The sequence below is a fragment of the Colius striatus genome, chromosome Z (assembly GCF_028858725.1).
Source record: "Colius striatus isolate bColStr4 chromosome Z, bColStr4.1.hap1, whole genome shotgun sequence".
Taxonomy (NCBI): Eukaryota; Metazoa; Chordata; class Aves; order Coliiformes; family Coliidae; genus Colius; species Colius striatus.
In genome coordinates, this window is record NC_084790.1 from 30,188,050 (window position 1) to 30,212,821 (window position 24,772).

General features: G+C 34.8%; 1 protein-coding gene across 1 annotated transcript in view; it reads left to right on the forward strand.

Moving 5' to 3' along the window:
* The window catches only part of FBXL17 (F-box and leucine rich repeat protein 17), a 270,206-nt gene that overhangs the window by 236,883 nt on the left and 8,551 nt on the right, over window positions 1-24,772 (forward strand). Inside the window, exon 8 of the mRNA XM_062017981.1 lies at window positions 19,035-19,177. Coding sequence (XP_061873965.1) covers window positions 19,035-19,177 — 143 coding nt within the window. The remainder of the gene's footprint in view (window positions 1-19,034; window positions 19,178-24,772) is intronic.

Here is a 24,772-nt window from a genome sequence, read left to right on the forward strand (position 1 = left end):
TCAGTAGCTAAAAAATTTCAGAGGTCAACTAGAATCATGTCAAATGAATTCATTAGTTTTTATTGTTTAGAATCCCTGTAGAAATAGAATTGGCAAATAGGTACAGAGGTGAAGTTAGCCTTATATCTGAGCTTTCTAACTCTGTTGATAGTGACTGTATATTCTAGGAAGCTGACCATCATCTAACTACTTAGTAAAAGTGCCAGCAAGTGGTAAATAATGTGAAACCTATGCTAGGGGCCATGAGGAACTGGCAAGCATCTCTCCAAGTTGTTTCAACACAAAGAACTTGTACAGTTTCAAGTGAAGCTGAACACCTATTTCCATGGCTTTAAAGCTGCAGGAGAATCTTCCAACACGGATAGATTATGCTTTGGAGACCTGATAAACATTTAGCTGTGGTGAACATGAAATACGTCTCAGCAACAGGCTTATTGCCTTATGAGGTACTTGTTGCAGATTACTAGGTTGTATGTATGGTATTGATCTGAACTTGTAAGCAGTTCAGTTGAATTAGAACCAGTTCTTAAGCTGCATTTATTTCTGAAAATTGTCTCTGAAATCTTGCAGTGTAGAATACCTGTTATTTTAAGAAATTGTTTAACGAATGAAAATATTGTACGTATGAAAAGTACTTATGAAAAAGATTTTGCTACCTGACTGTATTTTCTAAATTGAGCAGTAAACCCATTAACATGAGGCTTAAATAGCTGGGGTTCTTTTTACACACAATAGTGTTTGACATCTTTGGTGTATTCAAAGGAAACAACAGGGAACAAATAAAAATCTTGGTGTTTTTTCCAATGATGTCGAAAGATTTGTTAACAAAATAACTTTTCTTCTACAATTAATGCACTCCATCCTTTAAGTTCTTCCATTGCTTTCTTTTAGTCAATGGGGAAGATGCTTACATTTGGTTTGTAATGGGATCTGAATAATTAAAGTCAGATTTGCATTTTTCATTGTAATAAAATGAAGAACTTTCTAATTCAGAGTATAATAAGGACAGAGATATATGAGGGCTGTCTACATAGGCATCGAGTTAAACTATGTAAAATTCATTATTTTCAGCAAAAGCCATTAGTTTAGAAGAAACACCTAGATGATTGATTTTATACCAGATGATACATTTGCTGGTAAAGCATACCATGCATGAAAATTTCTCAGTTGTTCCACTGAAAAATTAAATAAATAGAAAGAAACAAGAGGACTTATGTTTATTGATCAGGCTTCAATTTTTTTTCACTGGCTTTCATCTCCACTCCATTTACTTTTGTCTTCATCTGTTGACTTGAGAACATATTAAAATAATGTGCTCTTCTTGAACCTATGTCTGTTCTAAAACACTGGCTAGAGTGGAGTTTTTATGTATATGGTCTATAGCATGCTTTAGTTTTAGGTAGTTTTTAACTGAATTCAAGATACTGATTTTATAGTAAGACCTTGTATGATTTTGTTCCAGATAATTTCTCTTTGCATGTCCTTGCCTATAAGTTATATTTAGTTCCACAGTTAACTTCCAACAGCTAGAATAGACAAAGATATCATAGTGTTTCATTGTAAAAGACTGATGATTTCATTCAGTGTCTCAGGATCTTGGACTTTAATTGCCCCAATGAACCATAGAGTGTCTGTCTTTCTAAGTGTAATGTTCATAATTTTATCTTTCTATTCAGTCTTTTTAAAGGAGTGGGCGTCAGTCAAAGGCTTGGGGGCAGGGAATGATTCATAGAAATTTTTAGAAATTTTGAGCCAAGTGATGAAGCAATTGACTCTTTGAGTGAATTATTAAATCTTTTTAAGATCCATGCAGATTTAATTAGTACATTTATACATTTGTACATTTAATAAATGCATGCTTTTGTTTAAGCATTTGGATACATATAATATGGTATATTTGCTGCCTTAAATGTGACAAGTTGTCAGCAAGCTCTTCCAGGCTTCTAGTGCATTCATACAAAATATAAATGCACTTTTCTTTCAAATACACCTGTATCAATGTACCGATTGATTCATACTAGCGATGCTCAGTATTATTTAATTTTTGGATCTCTAATGTTTTAGAAATATGTATAGATTATCTCATGAACTGTTTGAGTCTTCCATGAAGCCTTCACATGTATTGAAGATTCCTGCATTCAACAGAACACTTTGAAAAACACTGCATGCTATGCTCATTAAAAAGTAGATGGATAATTTCTAACTATCCTGTCTACTATAACTTAACATTTGAAATAAATTGTTAATAATGTATGCTCATTGTTGTTTTGGGTTTGAGTATGATTCCATGTTGAATTTTACTGACCAATTTACAGATTGAGCACTTAGTTTACATATTTACTTAATGCCAAAGGAGCTAAAGTGTTCTTGAGTATGATTCTGAGCAACAAAAGGGCTGAAAGAAAAAACTAAAAGACAGAATGGACAGGAAATATTTGAAATAGCTGGCTTCAGAAGACTGGAAGAAGAACTGTCACATGTAGACTTACCAGAAGACACTGTTACCTAACTAATGTCCTACCTTATAATGTATTATTAGGTAGACTCTATGCAGCATCATTATTTATTTTTTGAACAACCAAAAAGCATATAGTACAAGGAACAGAGGTTTACGGGGGTAAGAGCAGAGTTCTAGCACAAGTTCTGTTTTGGATGAAAAGAAGTTTGAAATTTTTTTCTTAAAAAAAACCAATTACTGTCAATATGATTGAAGACAGTGAGGCAAAAAAGCAATAACAAAATGTGGTGGAAGTCCATTTCAGGTTTGGGGATGTATTGTCTGCAATATAGTAGAACAAAAGACATCCAGAATAAAAGCAATGCTCACAGCTGAGAAAAACCAGAGATATTGATCTATTGCAAGGAACAGAATTTTTTTTTTTTTACACTACATGCACAAAGGTGTGTTTGGTGTTGAAAATTATCTCTAACAGTACTGTTGATATTTCTGAGTAATGTTGATGGAAACTTACAACTAGCAGAGAGAAAAGGGCAAAATGCTTCTTTAATTTCTTGACAAAAGTTTGTTTTGCTTTTTCTCCTTTTATTGTAGAAGAAGAACTGTCTTTATTTCTTTCGTCCTTGGTCAGTAATTTTGTGAACATACAGTTCAACTAAACAGTAATAGTTTTGGAACTTCAGTGGCATGCAAGTTAGATATAAATCTGAAAATATCTTACTAACATATCTGTCACAAGAAAATTGCATTTATACAAGTATACACTTTGAATTTCTTGACTCTGAATGTTTAGTGAGAGCTGGGCCCTGTTAACCATTACAGCAAGTGGTCTGTGATGGAACATAAAGCAGTATGGTCCCTTTGAAAACTGACAGAGGAAAAGCCAAAGAAGAATTAATTTATCTGCCTAGATCATGTTTCTGGAAATTTCAGTTAGTTCAGCTTTCAATTTCATGGTCACTGTTATGCTAACATGACAACTGCTGACCCGTCTGGATTGCAAAACAGAGAATGATTCACCATGTTCTTCCACATAAAATTGCAAACTTCATCCTTAAAAGTGTACATAATATTAACAGGAATTATTCTCTGGGCAGAAAGGATCAAATGTGTTTCTTCAGCCTGTGTGACTGCTTGCACATCAACAAGACTTCAAAACTGCTGAAGATAAATGCCACTCTCTGACAAGATTACATATATAATAGTCTTCCCTCAGACAATATTTAAGTGTTTGTACCCCTCTCATGAGCTAAAATTTGCTTAATTTTTTAAGACTTTTATCTGATGATAGAACAGACTGCTTCAACATTCTGAGAAAGATTGTTCTTACAGTGGACAAGGCAGGATTTTGGACTCATCGGAATGATACCTCTGTTCACGGGAAGGACTTTTGCTGTGACAAAATGAAACAAAACATTTTCTGAAAGTCTCAAACATAGATCCAATAGCTTTTTCATATGACTGTTTTTAGATTGCCATTTTTAAAACTTTATTAATGAGTAAAGGTACCAGAACCTGAAGATTAATGCTTATATTTTAAATTTGGAATTTTATTAATGCATAGTACTAATTAGAAATTGTCTGGTTGTATTTTCTGATCCAATTAGGTAAAGAAATCCAGATCTTAGCAGACAGAAAGGATTCTACTGTGCTAACCTGCTATTCTGTGTAGTTCCCAAGAAAATGGCCTCTGTTTATGAGATGCCTGAATGGGAAGTACACTAAAGAAATACTTCATAGAAGAAGTATTTTTCAAGCCTTTATGAACTATCTTTTTTGTCTACATTTTATCATGCTAATTATTGTTTAAAGAGTTCCAGAGGTGATTACACTCAGCTAATTTTATGAAATTTCATTCTATTCATTATACAGGACTGCTAATTAATGACAGAAATGCTATTATTCTAATGAAGATTGTGTAATCATTCAGCTACAAACATCTTGCAAATGTACTATGTCATTATTTGAAGGCAGTTTGATGACTGTATTGAAATATTCTTTAAGAAATCACGATACATTCTTTTTCTTCTATAGAATCTTGGCTCTAGCTGTCATTCTAGAATATTCACAACACATTTTGGGTATTTATTAGGGAGAATTAAAAATTAGTTAGCTGAAAGTAGTTCTTTCATTACTTTTCAAGCTTTCTTGTGATGATTCACAGTATCGAACCTTTTTAAATGATCTTCGTTTCTTCCTGTCAGTTGTACTCACTCTCAGCATCCAGTTGTATTGATTTATATGAACGACTTTAGTATCGATAATCATAATCAAATTAATGGCAAATTACATCACTTTTTTCTGTGTTTTCCAAAGCAGGATAATACAACTGCATTGGAACATATTAAATATTATGTTAACAGACACAAAATCCTGTGTTAAAGTTAATTTATTTTGATCTGTGGAGTGATATATGCTGACAAAAACAGAAAAGTACAAAATTGAGACTGACAGTCTGCCTTTCCATGATTGTATAGATTTGTTGCAGCACATGCAGTATGTAACTTCATGCTGTGATTTGAGACCAAAGCAACAGTCAGCATGATAGGAAACAGTCAGAACCGTCTGTCAGCTACTGCATAAAATTTTATTGTCCCTTTTGGATATCTTTAAAGATATAGCAGATATTTTCAGTAATACACTTTAACTCAGCAGCTTTAAGAAAAATGTTGTGTCAATTCCAGGGTTCATTGAAGTAAAATAAATACATCTAGATTATGTATAAAAGCATATATTTAAATCTTATTTTATTTTTATTTTGGCAAATATACACGTGGTTCTATTATGCACATTTAGAAGGTTAATCTGGACTTTAAATTAGTCTCATGAACCCTCTTCGCACCTTCTTCTGTGACTGTCCATTCTTCTCTGTTTGTGAGGGTTCAGCTATCCTTGACAAAAGTCAGTGCTTGTACTTCTGCTGATCACTGCAAAGCCTTTAACAGCAAATGTTATTCCCAGGGCTTTCTTGAACACTCACTTAGCCATAATTAGATAAGAAGTCTGTACAAGCCTCAGGTTGTAAAATCACTGCTGTCACAGCCTGTATTCATATCATCCTGCCATAATCTAGCTTCATACCTTCTCCTGTCCTGCTTGAGTTTTCCTCTGTCAGCGGTGGAAATAAAAACAACGTTGTCCCACTATATATATTACTCCTGTGGAGTCACATTGGCTGATGACTGTCTTCATGTTGCTGGTGGTTACATTCAGTTTGGGAAGGGCTATCTTGTCCCATAGCTATAGCTGTCCAAGTGCTTTTAAGTCATAGAATCGCAGACTCATTTAGGTTGGAAAAGACCTTCAAGCTCAAGTCCAACCATTAACACTGTCATGTCCACCACTAAACCATGTTCCTGAGTGCCATGTCTACATGTCCTTTAAATACATCCAGGCGGAGTGGCTCAACCACTTCCCTGGGTAGCCTGTTCCAGTGCTTGATGACTCTTTGGTGAAGAAATTTTTTCCTAATCTTCAGTCTAAACCTCCTCTGGTGCAACTTGTGGCCGTTTTATCTCATTCTGTCACTTGTAGCTTGAGAAAGGAGACCAACCCCCACCTTACTACACCCTCCTTTCAGGTAGCCCTAGAGAATGTTAAGGTCTCCACTCAGGCTTTCTCCTGGAGAACAGGGCCAAACAACTGAAGGTTCAAATGAGACTTGTTCTGCAGACCCTTCACCAGATTCTTTGCCTGTCTCTAGACACACTCCAACACCTCCCAAATGTCCTTGTAGTGAGGGGCCCAAAACTGAACATGGTATTTGACCATGTTCAGCAGCTGCAGGTCTTTAGAGAAACTTTCAAAATATGATAGCCATATTCATGTTAGTTCCACTGAAAAAAGAATTGTTTTGAATGAAATAAACCAGTCCTACTGTGCAGAGTTACATTGATCTAGCTAATTAGGATAGATATTCAAAATAAAATTACAATATCTAAAATGTAAGAAACAGTTGAAAGATCAGTGAGAGTGCACATTAATTATTTTGTCTGAATGAAATATTTCAGACTTCTCTTTTTTAATTCTGTGAAAATGTCCTAATAGTATCTCAGTCAGAGCACTAGGTGATGTCTATCATTGCTGCTATTTTTCAGATTACTTTTCTAATATTACCCTAAGCACATCTTCATTTCTTCAGTGTTTTACACTCATGATTTTTGTACCACCATCTAATAACACTCGAGGATTTTTTCTTTATGGACTTGTAGAATCTCCTGGTTTTGAAATAGCAGCTTTAAAACTGTCATCCTGAAGCCTATGGGAAGTAGCCATTGGACTGCTATGAACCACACCGTTCTTTTGCAGATATATTTGATACTCAGGATGTGTGATGATTTATAGGATATGTTGAGGCCTGGAGTTGAAGTTGTTTGTTCACATTTTTAGCAGCTCATTGCACAGCCAAATTAGTACATATGTGCATGGGGCAAGCAAAATTCAATGGATAATGACAACATTATCTTTTTTTTTTAGGGACAAAAAAAAATTTAAAAATCCCAGAATATTTACAGAGGAAACCTAATGTCAGATAATGATATTAAGATGTTGTAAAGACTTTTAATAAAGACTATAATATTTTATGTTATCATGTATACATGAATTTGTGTGGGCCATAGAGATTTATCTATACATTTAAGTGTAGGAATATTTTGTTGTTTCACTTTTTAAATTTCATTCTCTTGCCTATTCTTGTTTCAAATTGTTTTACATTTCATGTGATCACTCACTTTTTGTCTTGCCTCGACCATTTACACCACTAGGGTTTTTTCTAAGACAATCAATAGTATCTTGAAGTCTACATAAGTTTTTTAAGTTCAATTCTATTCTGCTGAGCCCATATTCAGAATTCCTAGACATACAACTTTTAACCCTATTGCATGAACCTCAATTTTCCAGTCTTTGTTTACCATTTTTCAAGAAGTTTAAGGAGTGTGAATATGAACTAGCTAAGCTAAAAAATAAATATGCAATTCTTCAAAAAAATAACCTGTACTCGTGAAGCAGAGAACTGTAAATGCCATATAAATACACTAAAAATGAATTGGTTATGTTTCTGAGAGTTAAAAAGCACTGCCGGCATGTTTCTTGATGAAAATAGTCTGTCTGATGTAATCCTCATGCTGTATGGTATATTGGTTTTATTACCTATTTACTTTTTGTGTGTTTTGGTGAACGTCAGATATCTACCCTCTTGCTGAATACAGAGTAGTTACACACTATATGTTTTGCAACAAAATCCAAAACTTTCTATTGCCATTGTCTTCCGTTTTTAGGTTTTATATATTACATTTTATTTTTGCAAACACTTTTTCTATTCTGTGAAGTATTTATTTGTCTCATCTGTCACCATTCAATTCATTTTTATGTACTAAGAATGTTATCTATTATATCCTATTTGCTGCTAAGTTCATAGAAGCCCTCAAGAATCGTTACACTGAATCATGGCTTGAGTAGTAATTGTTCTTACCATCGAGCTGTGTGAAATTTTTTACTGCACAACAGAAGTAGCATGTTGTCATGCATTTATTAGATGTTCTTCTTCCTCCAGTCTTCTGGTCTTTTCGATATGTAGCCTTTCAAATTGATACATTTTTTGAGTCTTGCTTTTCCAAAGAGCAAAATGCACAATTCTGTTGTTCTTCAGCTTAGGACCTCTGTTTTCAACATTTTCCCTCTGTGACAGAATGAGTATAGACCTCTGTCACAGATGTTATCCTTTGTCTCAGCAAGTGTTTGGAGGCCATCAAGCAGCCTTTTCAAAGTCAGTATTTATTAATCAGAAGAATACAGTAGCTACAGTCCTTAGGCAGGACTGACAAAACTCTATTGGCAAAAGGATATGTTCCCTCATCATTTGGGAGTACTTTCTGTCATTATGCAAAGAGACACTCTCTTATCTTGGCTGATCCGACAATTGCACAGAGTAAACTGTTAAATTGTCTCACTGTGGAAACATCTTTCTCTACCCCATCACTCATGATCCTCTGTGACTAAGAATTAATTTTTTTCTTCTTTGACAATCAAAAGCTCAACATCCTGATTTTTGTTTTTTCTGTGAAATTTGGACTTGCCAAACCTGTCTCATTTACCAGATGTTTCAAATAATACTGGATGGTAATATATGATTGAAATAGTAATTATATATATGCTTAGTGTATATGTATTATTATATACATATTCTTTCACAGCTTATAATTGTATATTAATAAATAATGTGTACTATTTACATAAAGTGAGTTGTCTGTTTTATGCCAGTTTATTATCTTGAGCTGTTCCAGCAAAGCTTTAAGTGACCTTTACATCTGGTCTGTATGTGATATTCTGCATTCTGTGGCTGTGGCTGTGACTGTCTCTGTAACCCCTGAAGTGCTGCAAGATCCAGTTTTTCCAAAGCATTCACAGAAGTTCAAAAGTAATGCACACACCAGTTGTATAAATGATGTCAGATTGCAAAAAGAGATTTTTTTTTCCACCTTTCTAGGTTAATGTGTTGCACATACCTCACATCATTCAGGGTTACAGCCTGGGTATATCTGGGTTTTCACTATCATCACTTGTGACTGCCATCTCTGAATGCTAAGTTCCTGCATGTATTAGCAGCTTGGAGTATCAGCTTTCATATGTTAGGCGTATGTTAACATAAGCTCAAATGCCAGGATCTATTTTGAAAAAAATTGCGTTTAAATTACTTTGTGTATCTCATGTTCCTTTTTGAAGAGATTCAGGTAGTTTTTGGTGTCTTTGATACCCTGGTACAATAATGTTTCTGTCTTTGGACTGAAAATGGAAGCAGTCATCCTTGAGAGTCTGTAGCACTTTGCAGTACTCTCCTGATGGAAAAAAAAATGCATATCTGTTGTCCAACAAGTCAATCATTTCATCACAGAAAGACAATCAGATTGACGAGGCTTGATTTGCACATGATAGATCTGTGCTGTATTTTCCCAGTCATTTCTGTCCTTTAGATGTGGCTTCTAGGAAATCTGTCTCCATTATTTCCTTTGGGACTGAAGTCAGGTTTAATGTCTTTCATTTGCAGTCAGACTATGTCGATGGCAATTATGAAGTTATTCCTATACAAAATAATGCAAAGAAAACAAGTTAACATTTGAGTGTCCTCAGACAAGTGAAAATAGAGCTGTTTCTAAGAGCTGGTTTATCTTAAAACCATGACATTGAAACTAATGGCTGCTATCACTTCAACAGTCCATCTCTGAAATGGGCATTTGTTAATATTTTTATAAGAAGTCTATAATTAGGCCAGAACCAAATATGTTGCATGCCTTTCAGTGTTCAGTACTAGTATGTTTTTACATCCTCCTGTTGAAGATTTTGGGGGTTTCTTTGGTTTTGTTTGGTTTTGGGTTTTTTTTTTTTTTTTGCTGTTGCTTTGAGTGAAAGATGCTGAAATGGCTAAAATGTCACCAGGCCTTTCTTCTGCACTACTGGTGTTTATTTATAAAACAGATGTATGCAGCATTAATTCACTGTTCTCAATGTTGAAATTTCCTTCAAGAGTTCTGTATAGAATACAACAACTTTGCTTTATTTTGTTCAGAAGTTAACCTGGTTCCTAGTTGGACTTCTGAGGAAACAGCTGTTTAACATTTGTTCTTTTAGAGATTATTTTCAAAGATCACTCTTTCCTGCTTTTTCAATATCATTTCTAAGTTTATGGCTGAGTTTCACTTACATTTTAGTCTGGCCAAATATGAAAGATAAAAGAGTAAAGGAAGCACTAACATTAATTCAGCTTGGGAAATCATCACCCTCTAGTTGTCCTGTGTTTCATAGGCTTTGAACTGTATGTTAAAAATAGATTTAGCAGTTGCCCTTTTTCTATGTACCAGCAAACAAAGTTGGTATTGAGTACAGCACTGTATACTGTACCAACAGAATAGTGACCATATGTCACAGCCAGACCATAGCTGGTTAACTATATACCATTTACTGTTGTCTCTCACAGAAAAAAAAAAAAAAACCAAACTGTGTTAGATATATTTTAGGTTAAAAATATAAAATAATGTAACTTTAATGAATGAAAGCTGTCTCTACCATCTTTCACAGGCATTAGCTCTTTTCAGTTCCTTGGGCTTTTCTTGCCTCTGGGTATTTTCTTTAGGCTTCTTTAGGTAACCAATACTTTAAAGAATGGTATTTTCTTTTCAAAAGGGAAATTGGAATCCTTTGTTTAAAAATTCATCTTTTTGTTACATCTTTCAACCAGATTTTTAGTCAAAATCAAAGTAGTATTGCTAGTTGAGTGTTTTCCCATTATATTTTCAAGTAAAGGTCAAAATATTCATCCAGAGAGAAGCATCTTATCCAGGTTTCCTAAACTCTTGGAGAAAACAGGTTTGCTCGAGGGATACAGACTGCCTCCTTTTCATTTCCTTGAGGTACCTTATTAGATTAGTTTCCCAGTGTGGCCATGCCCCTATATCTTCCACTCTTTATTGTAGTCCCATACTTCATTCTCAAGAAATGTTGCCCATAGCCACTTATGCACAAAGGTATAACAAAGAAATTACCACAGGAGACCTCAAGCAGCCTGAGGCAGGTGAAGACAATAGAAAAACCAAAATACACGAAGTATGTTAAAACATAGACTTACCATCTAGAGAGGGAAGATACAGCATTCCACTGGGAACATTATTCAGTCTGGGCAGCTATTTTTTCAAACCTTCTTTAGGAGTTACAAATACAAAAGGCTTTATGTATTTAAGTACCTTATGATTACTGTGTTCTGTGAGCTCTTGCTTTAGGTATTTAAACACCACTAGTGTAAAATATTTTTTTCAAATACGACTGACGACCCTCTATTTTGCATCACCACTATACCATGGGGAAACGACCTTAATTGCTTCCCCATTTGCGTATCACATGGATGTATGTACTGTAAAGGAAACTAGTTAGGGAATTAAGATTGACATTTGATTTTTAGTACAGTGAAGTTTATGGTTACCACCTCTATTAATGTATTTACTTTTATTTCAAGGGAAGTGCTCGTGCAGTTAAAACCAGGAATGTATTTAAGTGCTTGATTATAACTGGGATTAGCTGAGTTCCCTGGTAGAAAGCCAGTTCTTGTACAAATTCTGTATCTCTCACTTTGCAATTTCACAGTGACACTGAATTGTAGGTGTTATGTGAGGTCATGATTTTAGAAGAAAAAAAATAAATGCTACACTGCCTGTCGGCTGGGCATCTGAAACATCGAGCAGACTTTTGACTGGGAAACCAGCACAAACTGAAATTTTGGAGTTATATATTCATGGTAGCCTTTAGTTGATAGCAGATGAGCTACAGTGCTTGATGCATGATTTACATCAGTATATGATGAACAAACATTTCTTGAATACCCTTATGAATTTGAAAAAGGATTAGGTGAATTGTACAAAAAGTTGTATCATGCAGTGAATTTTATAAAAATGTTTCTCATGTAAAGTAAATGCAATGTGAATTGTGAGCTATAACTCCTCTGCTGGGTGGGCAAAGTAGCAGAGAACTCGAGCAGTGATTTCTTCAGCCACTGCCTGTAGTCAGAGTAGCAAAACATCTGTTGACACATGGAAATGAGGTTAGATATGTACTCTGACTCCAAATGTAACAGATTAGCTAAATTCCAAGACCTCATGTAATTTGCACAGCAAATAGCAATCAATATCATCGATGCAGGGTGTAAACATGTATCACTCAAATGGAGTATCAAACTGATTTTGATCTCTGGTAAAGCTTCAATGCATTCAAAGTCTTATAATTTATCCACATCATTTACATCTTTCTTTTTTTTTTTTTCTAATTTAACATATTAATGTAAATGAAAGATGGAAAAGACTATTTGAATTCCCTTGTTTAGTTGGTCTTGTACGACATTTTCTTAGTAGCCCTCCAGACCTTTGTCCACTCCTATTTTAAATATCTCAAGCAAATGAATTCATAGAATCATAGAATGGTAGGAGTTGGAAAGGCCCTTTAGAGGTCATTTAGTCCAACCCCCTGCAGAAGCAGGTTCACCTAGATCAGGTCTCATAAGAACATGTCCAGGCGGCTCTTGAAGACCTCCAAGGAAGGAGACTCCACAACTCCTCTGGGCAGCCTGTTCCACTGCTTCCTCATCCTCACAGTGAAATAGTTTTTACTTATATTTAGGTGGAACTTTTTGTGTTCCAGCTTCATCCCATTACCCCTTGTCCTCTTGCTAGCTATTATAGAAAAAAGGGATGTCCTGACACCCATCCTTTAGATATTTGTGAGTGTTAATAAGATCTCCCCTCAGTAACTCCAACAACAGAAGAATATTTTATAGTCCATCAGACTGAACAGTTGGAGTATTTTCCTAACATTTAAATGTATCGATTTCTTTGCTAATTTTATTTTTATTACATCAGCTTATTGAAATTTTAACTGTCATAAACTTCTTCTCAGTTTTTTGTACATTGGACTTTTCAGGAGCTGGTAGGTGGCTATCAAAGCAATCTTTTCACATTAATGAATAAAGAGCTTACTAAAAAAATAATACTATACAAAATAAACTATATTTTTTTTTTTTGCATGAGTGTATATATATATATATTTTTAATGCCCAAGTGTCAGGGCATGACACTGTAATTGAGTATAATGAATTTTTTAAAACACTTTAATTCAGTTCTTGCTGAAGGCTGACCATATGCACTGCCTTTTACATATGCAATATATTAGGTGATGGTAGAAGAAAAAGAGCAACACTATTGAACGTCACACAGAGTTATTTCCAGTTACACTGAACTAGGTACTAGGTGCTTGTCAGTAAAAATATGTTCAGTTGGATGTAATCCTGCTTAATTCACCAGATTTCCAAACAGTTTTATTTGGTAAAATTATGCAAAATCTGGAGTATTTTTTTCCAGATATAAAAATACATTCAAATTAGAGTGGGCCAAACACAAGATATGCATGTTATTTTTTCTGTTTTAGTGACCTTAAACTTGGGAGTGGTCATGACATTATTTTTTTAAACATATTACTGTAATATCTGTTTCTAAATTTTTTTTCAATATACATATATACAAAATCAAAGAGGAAAACCTCAAGATGATACACTGCCAACTATGGTTTCTCAAAATAATCCTGCACAATAAATACAGTAGTCTCATCCCACCCAGTTTTCTTAGATGCAACAGTTCATTGCCTGCCTGGATCAGGACAAATAGTTTAACCTTGACAACAGTCACATTGAAACCATTGGTTTCTCAGTTTACATACAGCTAAACTATACAGCCTTTCTCTTTGACCAAATTAGTAATTTCTGCCTATAGTAGCAAGTGTATTTAGCTATGTCAGTTGAACTTGGTGAATTTAAAATAAAAATGAGGTTAAATTACTATTTGTTTTTACTGTTGGTGCACTAAGGACATAATTTTTTTTTTCCAGCTGTTTCAGCTGGTCATGTGAAAGATGTTACCTTTGCCTGTAAACTTTGTCCTGCATATGTCCTTTCACCTTCTCAGCTACAACAAAGTACCATTACAACTGGAAAACATTTATGCTTAAAACACTTCAAGGCTGTGGCGGTGCTTTTCTAGTTCCAGTTAGAGATATTACACTTTATCTTCTGCTATGTAGTAACTGTAAGTCAACTGATTTCCATTCCAACCTAGCTTTGAAATAAGAAATGTGGAATCTTGCTTTTGCCAAAATAAGTGGGAGTATTAAAAAAAGAGAGAAAAGACTGTATGCATTATTAAGTATTCTCATACAGAGAGGTTCATATGTCAAAGCCAGCATCTTTAAACTACGTAGTGGATTTTTTGCATACCAACTTCTACTTATTTTCAATATATCATGTTCTCCTGTTTGGTCATTCACTATGTTTTTAAGACCAGTTGACATTTGTATTGAAAAACATCTTTGACTGTTCTTTACTACTGGTTATACTAAAAGTTCCTAAATCACATAAACTAAACTTAGTTTCTAAGTCTTGTACTGTGTGTTTCCTTCCTTCCTGCCAGGATTTCTGAGAATAGTAATGTATTCTGATTACTGTAGGCAAATGCAGAGAGGAAGCAAAGCTGTTGAGCAAGGCAAACATTTTCTTAGCTGAAACTTGTGGCTTAAAGTATTTTGCGCATACAAGCAGAAGAACTTTGTGTACCCAAGACTTCTAAGAGAACTCAAGGATGAAATAGCCAAGCTCCTAACTGCACTGTGTAATCCTTCACTTAAACTTGCTTGACTACCACAGGATTGCTTGGCAAAAGTATTTGAAAAAAAAAGTTTCAGGAAAGATGGTTTGTGGAGTATCTTTCTCTGGAGACATTCAAAATCTACATGGACAAGTTCCTGTGTGACCTACTCTCAGAGGTCCTGCTCTGGCAGGACTAGCTGATCTTTTGAAGTCCCTTACAAGTCTTAAGATTCTGTGAAGATATTAAAAATATTAAATAAAAATATTAAATAAAATATTATTAAAGTATTTGATATCTGCATAAGGCAAATTAGCAATAATATGGAATAAGGTTAGTGAACACCTGAATAGATTTGACATATCCAGGAAGAGCTGACACAGCTTTTGTTAAGAGAGGTTGTGCTTCACAGTCATACCAGAATACTTTGAAGAAGGCAGGAAGGAATAAGGAAGACTTGTTCAATACAGACTGTTGGCATTTCCAGAAAGCATGTGCAAGAAAACTAAGCAATCACAATAGGAAGAAGTCCTGGATTAGATTTTAGGGCAAGTTCAAAACAAACAAGCTAAGGCGGATTTTGAAAGAGAAGATAGCTGAACTAGAGAGACTCCTTGCCACAGGATGTTGTGGAGCCTAAAAGATTTTGTGGATTAAGATTTATTAGACGAACTTAAAGAAGGCATGAACTTTAGTTCAGGAAGCCCCTGACGACAAGTTATGAGGAGAGTATTCTGGGAACGTTTTGTTACATTTTCACCTGTTCTCCTGGTCTTTCTTTATCTCCCACCATTGGGAGCTGATAGAAACTGAGTAGCATATCTTTTCTCTGACCAGGAGGGTTCTCATGAGGGTGCAGTTGTGCGCATTGAAATTTATTGAAAATACTGTCATTGGTGTTTTAAAACAGTGTAGCCTTTATGCATTTGATAGATGAACTGTTGCAGTTCATGACTACAACGTAGCATTTTACACTCTTGTCAAAATATTTGGTTTTCCAGAAAGATGTCTGCTAATCTGGCGACAAAGAGTTGCCAATTACAAAATAAATGTTATTTTTCTACTAGCATTTGACAGATTATTGTAAATTCCCAGCTATCTATAATGCAGTAATTGATTTCTAGTGTAATTTGTAATTAAATTAGAAAGATATTGTCAATTGTTCTTTTATATTAGAGAATATCCAGCTATTTAATGCTGCTCAACAGAAAAACAAAATGTGCACATGACAGCTGGGGGTCTGTAGGAATGATTAGAGCTGAGACAGTGGTGGAGAATGCTGCAAGGGAAAGGCCAGCTGGATGAAAAGACTATCTGCACCCCCTAATGCAAATTACACCTCAGACATGGTTTGCCTAAGACATAACTGGTTAGACACAAGTTGATTAAAGCATGGCGTTTCCTGCAACTATTTGTATATACATGAATGTGAAATACTGGTGAACACAAAATATTAGCAATTGTCTGAAAATCAGTCTGGAACTTCTGAACTATAAAATGTATTCACTTAGAAGGTGCTGCCTCTCAGATGTCACAGCTGGATATTTGTTTTGTTTCCATTGTATTTTTTATATATCGTCTTTATACCTAGTGCCCTGAGGTTTTCTTTATTCCATTTTGTATTGTTCTTGTAAGTATTGTTACTTATAACAGAAAACATGACAGTTGTTTCATGGTATCATTAAGGTTATGTTCTGGCTCTCCTAATTGACAGAATATAGTATTGACAATGTAGTCCAAAAATCATACATGCATAAACATGCTTCCAGATACCAGGAATGACCTTTTTCATTCTTTCAGTACTTCAGAGAATTAACGCTGGTAACAATTGGCTGATTAAAATATAAATGTTCAGAGGACAGTTGTCAAAGGCCAGTTTTGCAAACAGGCTTCATGTTCTGTTATTTTGTAATTATTACACTTGTTATTAAATCATTTCTATTGTGCAAAAACTAAAAGTATTTTTAGCTTTATATAAAAAAATCCATAAAACTGGACTGAGATGTAATTAAGGTCTTGCTTTAGAAATCAAACTCCCCCCAATGCAAAAATACAAAGATTAATGTATCAAATAGTGAGTTAACATGTTTTAAATTATGTTTTGTTATACAATGGTTTTCTATGAATATTCTTTTACAAAATGGTGCATGTGAATAAGACAGAGAAATTTTTATTCTTCCAGTTCATTTAATATATTCATAAGAAGATGTCAGCATGAAATTTCATGCTTTAAGCCATGTTCTTGCCACATTCAGAGTAGCTTCTTTACCTAATGATATCCAGATTATGTTTTAGTCTTGGGCATTCTGCACACAGTATAACATACTGTTTTGGTCTTTCATCCCTAATATAAGTCTTGTGAGGAAACTCCCAGAAATTGTATCTGCAGTTTCCTTTAATGCCTTTACGAGAATTCTTCTCTAGTGTGATCAGCAGACTTTTTATGTCACTCTCATAAAAGTATTCTCTGTTGATTTTCTTCTCTTTATCAGCATTGAAAATAACAGAATATGGTTGCAGCTTTACAAAAACTAGCCAAAATACAAACAGTATTTGAAATTATGTTTAACTGAGAATATTCTAATGTAATGGCAGGCTTTTGGTATTCCTACACTACTTCAAGTCTGTAACATGTTGTATGGGGTTACAACAATCTATACTTCTTGTAGGTTTTATTATTCCAAAATGTATGCAGAAAGTTTCTGACTATAATTTTTGGCAGTGATATTTTAAAAGAATTCTGTAAAAAAATTATACAGTTTATGTTCTGCTATATATATTCATGCATTTGCAAACTTGGAACTTGTTTTCTATAAAGAGAACAGGAAGTTTATATTGTCCTACAAAAATCAATTAAACCATAATTAAACTACGTAGATGACTGTATCATAAGTTCATTATGTCAGTTACAAAATTCAGTTATCATTGTCCTCTTTTGGTGAACTGCTGCAAAGAAAATATTATGTACTACGGCACCTTCCACAGCTTCTGAGAATGTGTTTGGCTTTGCAATGATTTTATTTGCAAATAATATTTATAAGTAATTGAATTATCTTTATGGCTGGCTACCATTAGTATGGGTCTTTGCAGAATCACTATGGTGTCAGGTGAATTCTTTCTCTTTGTTTAGATATCTCAGTTGCACCCTGACTAGCTAAACTGACATTTGGCATATCAAGAACTACCAGCTCTTCTTAGTTCCTGGGTTACTTTAAGTTTTTCCTCATAGTAGGTTCAGTAGTGTGAACAGAATTGGCCCACAGGTACTGAAAAGTCGTTTGAAGACACTTGAATTATTTAGGCTGAGTGGTGGTTTAACCTCTGCCAGCATCTGACCCCCATGCAACTGCTTGATTACTGCTTGAAGAGAATCAGAAGTGGAAAAGTGCAAAATTCTTAGGCAACTGCATTATAACTAGTGTTAAAATCTGTAAACATCCTACCCATTGGCTACATGCAAATGAGTGACTTCTGCACCAGAAACCCTGGACTTTTTTTCTTAAGCTGAGATTTTAGCTGCTGAAGTTTGCTACTCTTTTCTGTTGATATATCCCAACTTAAGTTTCCAAGCCCGTATTTTGTGAAAAATGTTCTAGTTTGTGGTTACCAGAGTGCTGGTGATTTGTATCCTTTCTGTCATTCTAGACTATCTATGTCATGGCAAAGCATTCCCAGACCATTCAGATGCCTCGTGGTTTCTCCCACCATTTCTTAGTCCTTTCAGAACTTCCAGATCCTCTTTCCTTTCCTTTTAAAAATGTTCAAGTCCTTGCCTTTTAATTTATTTTTTTTAAATGGAAAAGTGTTTGTGAGAAAAACATGAAAGTGAAACAAATTATTGTTATTACATCATCAATATGAACAAGAGGAAATAAATGCAATTTTAGAACATAGTTATAAAATGTACAACATAGCTATCTGCAGGGTTTTCGAAAACCATTTGTTTCATTGACACAGAAGATGTCCTGTCTGCTGCCTTTGCAATATTATTTTTCTGGAAAAGAGTGTTAATAGTATAAAACTAGTTATTTTCTCTAAAAAGAGAGGTGACATTGTTTTTACTCTATAGTTGTTTCAATTTCAATTAATTGATCCTTGATCATTCAAAAAAAAAAATTAACAGTTTGTGCAGAATATGTCTGCTAACTGACTTATTTATCATGATTGATAGGTAGAGAAATATATAAGAAGGATTGTTTATCTGTGTATTTATGTTTTTTCACACATATGTGCTTCTGATTTGAAGAGACAACTAATACATGGTTAAATATTCTGGAATACAAGATCTTTTACAACATACATGACATCTGCTTCTCAAAATTTAATTTCAACATGATGTTGTATGGTACATAGAACTGAGCTTACTATCACCACAACCTATATAGTTCATACTTTTAATATCTTTACAGCTCTGATAGCCATTGGACGATACAGTGTGACGATAGAGACAGTGGATGTTGGATGGTGCAAAGAAATCACAGACCATGGAGCTACCCAAATTGCACAAAGCAGCAAGTCTCTCAGATATTTAGGGCTGATGCGATGTGACCAGGTAAGGAACATATATTAGCGTGTTGCCAACTTCTGAATGTTGTGAGACTAAATGTTCATAGGTGTATGTGTGTGTAAGGGAGAGAGATGGGAAGATTTATGTTTTTCATTACAAACAAATTTGATATTCCCTACTGGGCCAACTCTTTTAGTATACTGTGTTCACACATCTAGCTAAAAAAGTATCTAGAGAACTAAAAAGAGCATTATGAATTTTTGCTGACACAGATTTTCAAAATATACCCACAGGCTACACCCACAGCCTGAGGTGCTCACAAAAGTTTTATGTAAAATCTGGACTTTGAGGTTTTGAATACTTTTGGCTAAAAGTAATTGGTATGTTGTGCCATTACTATGACAGACTACTTTGCTTTTTAAAAAGAAAGAAAAAAAGAAAACAAACAAACAATAAAAATACTTGTGTTACTTACAGAGTGATTTTCTATATGTCTCTGTCCTTGCTCATATATCATGATTTTGAAAACACATGAACAGTGATTTGGATAAACCATAAAGCTAAAAAAAAAAAAAAGAAGCTGAATTTCTTATTATTTAGATTTCTTACTTGAAATATATTAAGAACGTCTGTAAGTTTTAGCACTTACCATTTGAAGAAGAGAGGACAAAGCAGTCCAGCTCCACTTCACCCTAAACATAGCCTCTTTAGGAATTGTGTCTCTATTCAGACATCAAGAGGCCTGGGAACACAGCAGATATAAGCTAAAACTCATGAGGGTTTCAGAGCCTCCGATCTCAAGTCTTCAAATATACCTGCAGGCATTGTTTCTTTTCCAGCCCAAAATATTCCAGCTTGTGATGCCCATCATAAACACATCTCTCAGACTTATGCATTTCTGATTGGCTACAGCCTGTGGAAACTTCATGCTCAAGACCATTACCTTGCATCCCTTGGAGACAAATAGAAAACCCATCAGTTCAACTGGCAAGGAATAATAATTTTCTGGTCAGCTGTAAAGTTAGAAATAGGATTATGCAAACCCAGCCTTAGACAGTTTCCAGTTTGAGGGAAGACTGAACACTTCGGAAGAATTGCTCCATCTGTTAAAGCTGACTCCACTTAATCTCCTAACATGTAATGTTTTGTAAGAGCCAATAGATGAAAAAAAGTGTGTGAATCTCTCTGATGGATTGTGCTAAGATTATGTGCTTAGAGAATGTTCAAAGTGTTACTTGACATTGGGAATTAGATACGACCCTGAATCACCTGGTCAGTTTTACACATATATTTATTTTGTGGATTTAGCTAATGCTGAGCAATAGACAAGGATCTATTTAGTGCAATAATTTTATTCTTTCTTCAGCTGCTGTAGAAAATTCATGATCTTGATGCTGAAAACAAGTTTTACTACCTTATCAGTTAAGCTACATGTACTACAGTCTGTAGGTCTCTAATTCCTTGTTAATGCTTTCCTCGTTCTTTACAAAGGATTATACACTAGCTTTTGCATTATGAGAGTCAACTACTAAAAGGAAAAAAAGAAGTCTTTTTTGAGAAACCTGCAAGGAGGATAGAAGAGCAATATTAACTGCCTGGCTGCAAATGTATGTGCATGTATTTGTGTACGTGCTCCTCGTGTATGTCTGCCTGTGTACAAGTATTCAAAGTATGGTAGCTAAAAGTTGTTAAGAAATGAGCAAATGCTGTTACAGCTAATGCTTTAGTAGTAGGAATATCACTGAGAATTATTTTCTTGCTTGCAAAGCTTTGACGGGAAAAATAGCTCCAGACATAGAATGAAATAAGTATCCTTGACTTAAGAGTTTTTGGCAGCTAGAAGATGCCAACTCCTTTTTTCCACTGCAAATGAACAGAGAAATTACTGAACAAAATCATGTCTTCAGCTGTCTCTTCCTAATATCATGCAGAACTAATTTTTTCCAGTGGCTGCTCTATTAAATTAAAAATGTCAGTGTCCAGCACATCATTAAAGAGAATTCTTGGGTGGTGCAGAAGGGTTTATTTACATGCCCCTTTGGCTGAAATTCTTGTCTTTGGCTCTTGTCAGCTTGCAGTGAACAGACGTTTAGAAGATTTTCCCTTTCTAACCAGACTTCATTTTCTAAGATACCGAGTGTTAACACTAGTACCAGGTAGTATTCATGCCTTTCTAGGAATTCCCAGACATTGGAGCAGAAGTACTTAAACACAGTTACATAAGGAACATATGTAAGTAGACTTCAAATAGTTACCACTAAAATGCTCTTTATGACCCAGGCTCTTTGGAATTTCTTTGATAGGCAGTTGACATAAATTAGAGGCGTCAAGGGTCCTCCCAAGAAAGATCAGAGAGGCTGCAAGCTTGGCTAAAGGCAGGCTCTGTTTTATGCCATTGATTATCTAAGTGCCTTCAGGCAATGTGCTTCAGTAGATGCAGAGCATTATTGATCTACGCCATGAAAATAATCAAATTATTCATTTTTCATCAAACTGCTGTTGCCATGACCTTTCTTTTTATCATGTTTCCTACTATTTAACATGTACACCACAGTAGCATTATGGTCTTCGCCTATAAAATAAATTGTGATAATTCTCATTAAAAATGGAAAAAAATGGAGAACCTGATTTTAACATCATAACAAGGTCATACATCTAAGTTGGAAGTTTTCTAATAAACATTTTAAAACTATTTGTTGAATATTGTTGCTAAATAGCATCTTCACCATTTAGAAATCATATACAGAGAAAAGGTAAATATTATTAAATGCTGAAAGTCTTTTAGAACTATCCATAGGAGAATTTGGTTTGGAAAACCTGTTCATGCTTAGAAACACAAAGTCTAAATGTTCTTTCCAAAGTAAAACTATTAGAGGCAAGTTTACAGAGAAAAATTCTCATTTTTCTAATCTTCCTCCATGATTTAGGCAAATTTGTCTCTCTCTGCACTACAGAGCTATGGTGTCTGAGGCCTGGAGAGAACTCTGAACAAACTGGTTCTACTGTAAGGGTACAGGGCAGTGTGGACACATAAGTCCTTACAGCAGCTCAACTGCCAAAGTACAACTCCTTGTCCAGAAAAATTAGCATGCAGCAAGGCTCATGAGTTACTGTCATAGAGATGTGGGAGTGTAGCTTATTGCTCCATTCCCACGAGTATCTCAAGAAATGGTGGCTTTTATCTCTACAGGGCCCTGCATTGTACAGCATAGGTGCAGTGAGACTGTATCTATCTGTATCATAGAGAGACTACGATTGAGATCTCCAAAACTAGGTGTTCAGAAAGTAGGCTGTAAATATTAAGTACCTACATTTTGGACAGTGGAATTGCCCCATTTCATACAAACATCAACACACACTCAGAAGCAGCTAGGACCCTTCTCATCTCTCTTGCAGTACAAGGTATCAACTGTGTGCAAATACGTATTTGCATGCATATGTGCATGTGGGTCTGTACACGACTTGACAGCACTTGGGACTGCTCAAGTTAAGTGTTTTGTGAAAAGGAAATGTTTCCTTGCTGAGTCTCTGTTTCTTTAGAAAGCAGTAAGAGATAAATGGGTAGTTGTTTAAGGCGTAAGTGAGACATTGTAGAGGTTTGTAATTGGAAAAGGCATAAAAGACATAGCATTTCCATTTTGCATTGTTGTGTTACCATCTACATTTGTTCTGTGCCCCTCCTCGCAAGGGCAGTCAGCCAGGCTTCATTCCCTAGCGTCACCTCTTCCCGATGCTCCAGCAGCACAGTGAAACCAAATACCCAGTTTCTATGCATAGAGGAGAGCTGTGCTGTTGTAGCTCGCAGCCAGAGGCTGTGTTTTGGGACTCAACATGGGTGTGTGGGAACACATAGTTGGTTCATGTACTGCTAGGAGTACGCTGAGGCTTTCATTTGTTACCTCTTTGTAAGTACCAAGGAAGGCACAGTTGTCTTCAGAACCAGGGGTTATAGTCAATTCACTTCAGTTTAGTCCCCTCACATTAGAAAGAACATGATTATCTCTTTTTCAAACCAAGTTTTAATCGTAGCTCTGTATTTTTTTAACACAGCTTAGGAAAGTAGATATTTCAAGGTATAATTAATTCTGTTCTTTAAATACTTTAAACACTTTGAGAAAGGTGTAGTTAGTTATGGGGTACTTTCTTTACATCCCACAAATACTGATGTCATGAATCATAAGAGCTGTACTTGCATCCTTAGGGCATAAAATGAGTCACAGCTTCAAATTCACACATTTGATTCTTCTTTGTCTGATCGTATTCTATATATACCTACCCCAGAACTGATCTAGATCAAATTTACTTACTGTGTTAATTAATTCTTTCTAAATAGTTTTTACTTTATATTTCCAAAATGAGTTGTAGAAAGAGGGCAATGTTCTCTATACAAGTAATTTTAAAGATGTCTGTAGCACTTCACAACTGCCCAAACAGCTTTAAATAACATCAGTGTGAAATGTTCATCTTTGTAGAAAATGGTTAAGAAACGGTGGATAAAAATTTGCTTTTGTAGCTGATAGCTTTGCTAGCTGAACAATGTGTCAGAATAATCTTTCTATGGAATTTGCAACTTTTCTCTTACAGATTTGCGTATTTCAGTATCTTTTTCCTGTAGCTGTGGTGCTATTTGAAATGGCTATCAGCAGTGCTGCAATGTAAATGCAAGGAATGTTTCTTGCGAAAATATGCAGAAAAATGACACAGAAAAGCAGGGGCCACAAAATTCAACATTCTCAGCTATGTATGGATGAAATGAAATGAATCTGATAAAGTTGGCTGCAAATGGGTACACAACTGTAGTTAATCATCATGGCCTTTATTCCTTGTTTTTTTCTTATTTTCCTTTTTTTTTTCTTTTTTGATAAATTTGAGTTGGTTTTCATAAAAATACTTCGGAGAAACTGTAGCTTATTCCAGATTACTTTCTCAGATGAATTGTAGCATGCATTTCCTATTATGGTTTTACTGAGATGTAAGAGTACAGAAATTGATGGTCAATATGAGTGACAAAAAGACTTTTATGTTACCCCAAAGAGGAAGGAAGGTAGATAACCCTTAAAAATAATACTCTAATAAATCAGTTGAATCTTAAGTAAGAATAATATCTAAAATCTGGTTTAGAAATATTTGTGAATATATGTCCTGTGCAAGCTGTGAATCAGTAGCCTAACTGCGATGCACTTCCTGTTGTATATGAAAAAAATGCCAGCTTGTGAAAAAACTACCAACTCAGGACAAAAAGCTTTTCATTTAATATATATATTAGTAAGCATGACTGGAAATGGTTTTTTTACCCTTTGTCCACAAACTTTAATTTACAAAGATAGTGTGTAACAGAAGTTAAGTAAATGAAAAAGAGGCAAGAACTTAGATTATAAAGATACACATTTTAATCTCAAATACGTCTTTGAGCTAAACTGTTCTTAACAGTAGAACAGTGACAGTACAGAGCCATGGCTTGTTTTAATGTAATTATCACAGTAATTTCCCTTCCATCTTCAGAAAATGCTATTGTTAGCCTGATGAAAAATTTGACAAATTGCTACCGTTTCTCCTTTTATATTTTAAGGGGTTCATTTTGAGATTTGAAATTATGGTTTTATGATATTGAAGAGGACTGAAAATATCTAATCATTCCGT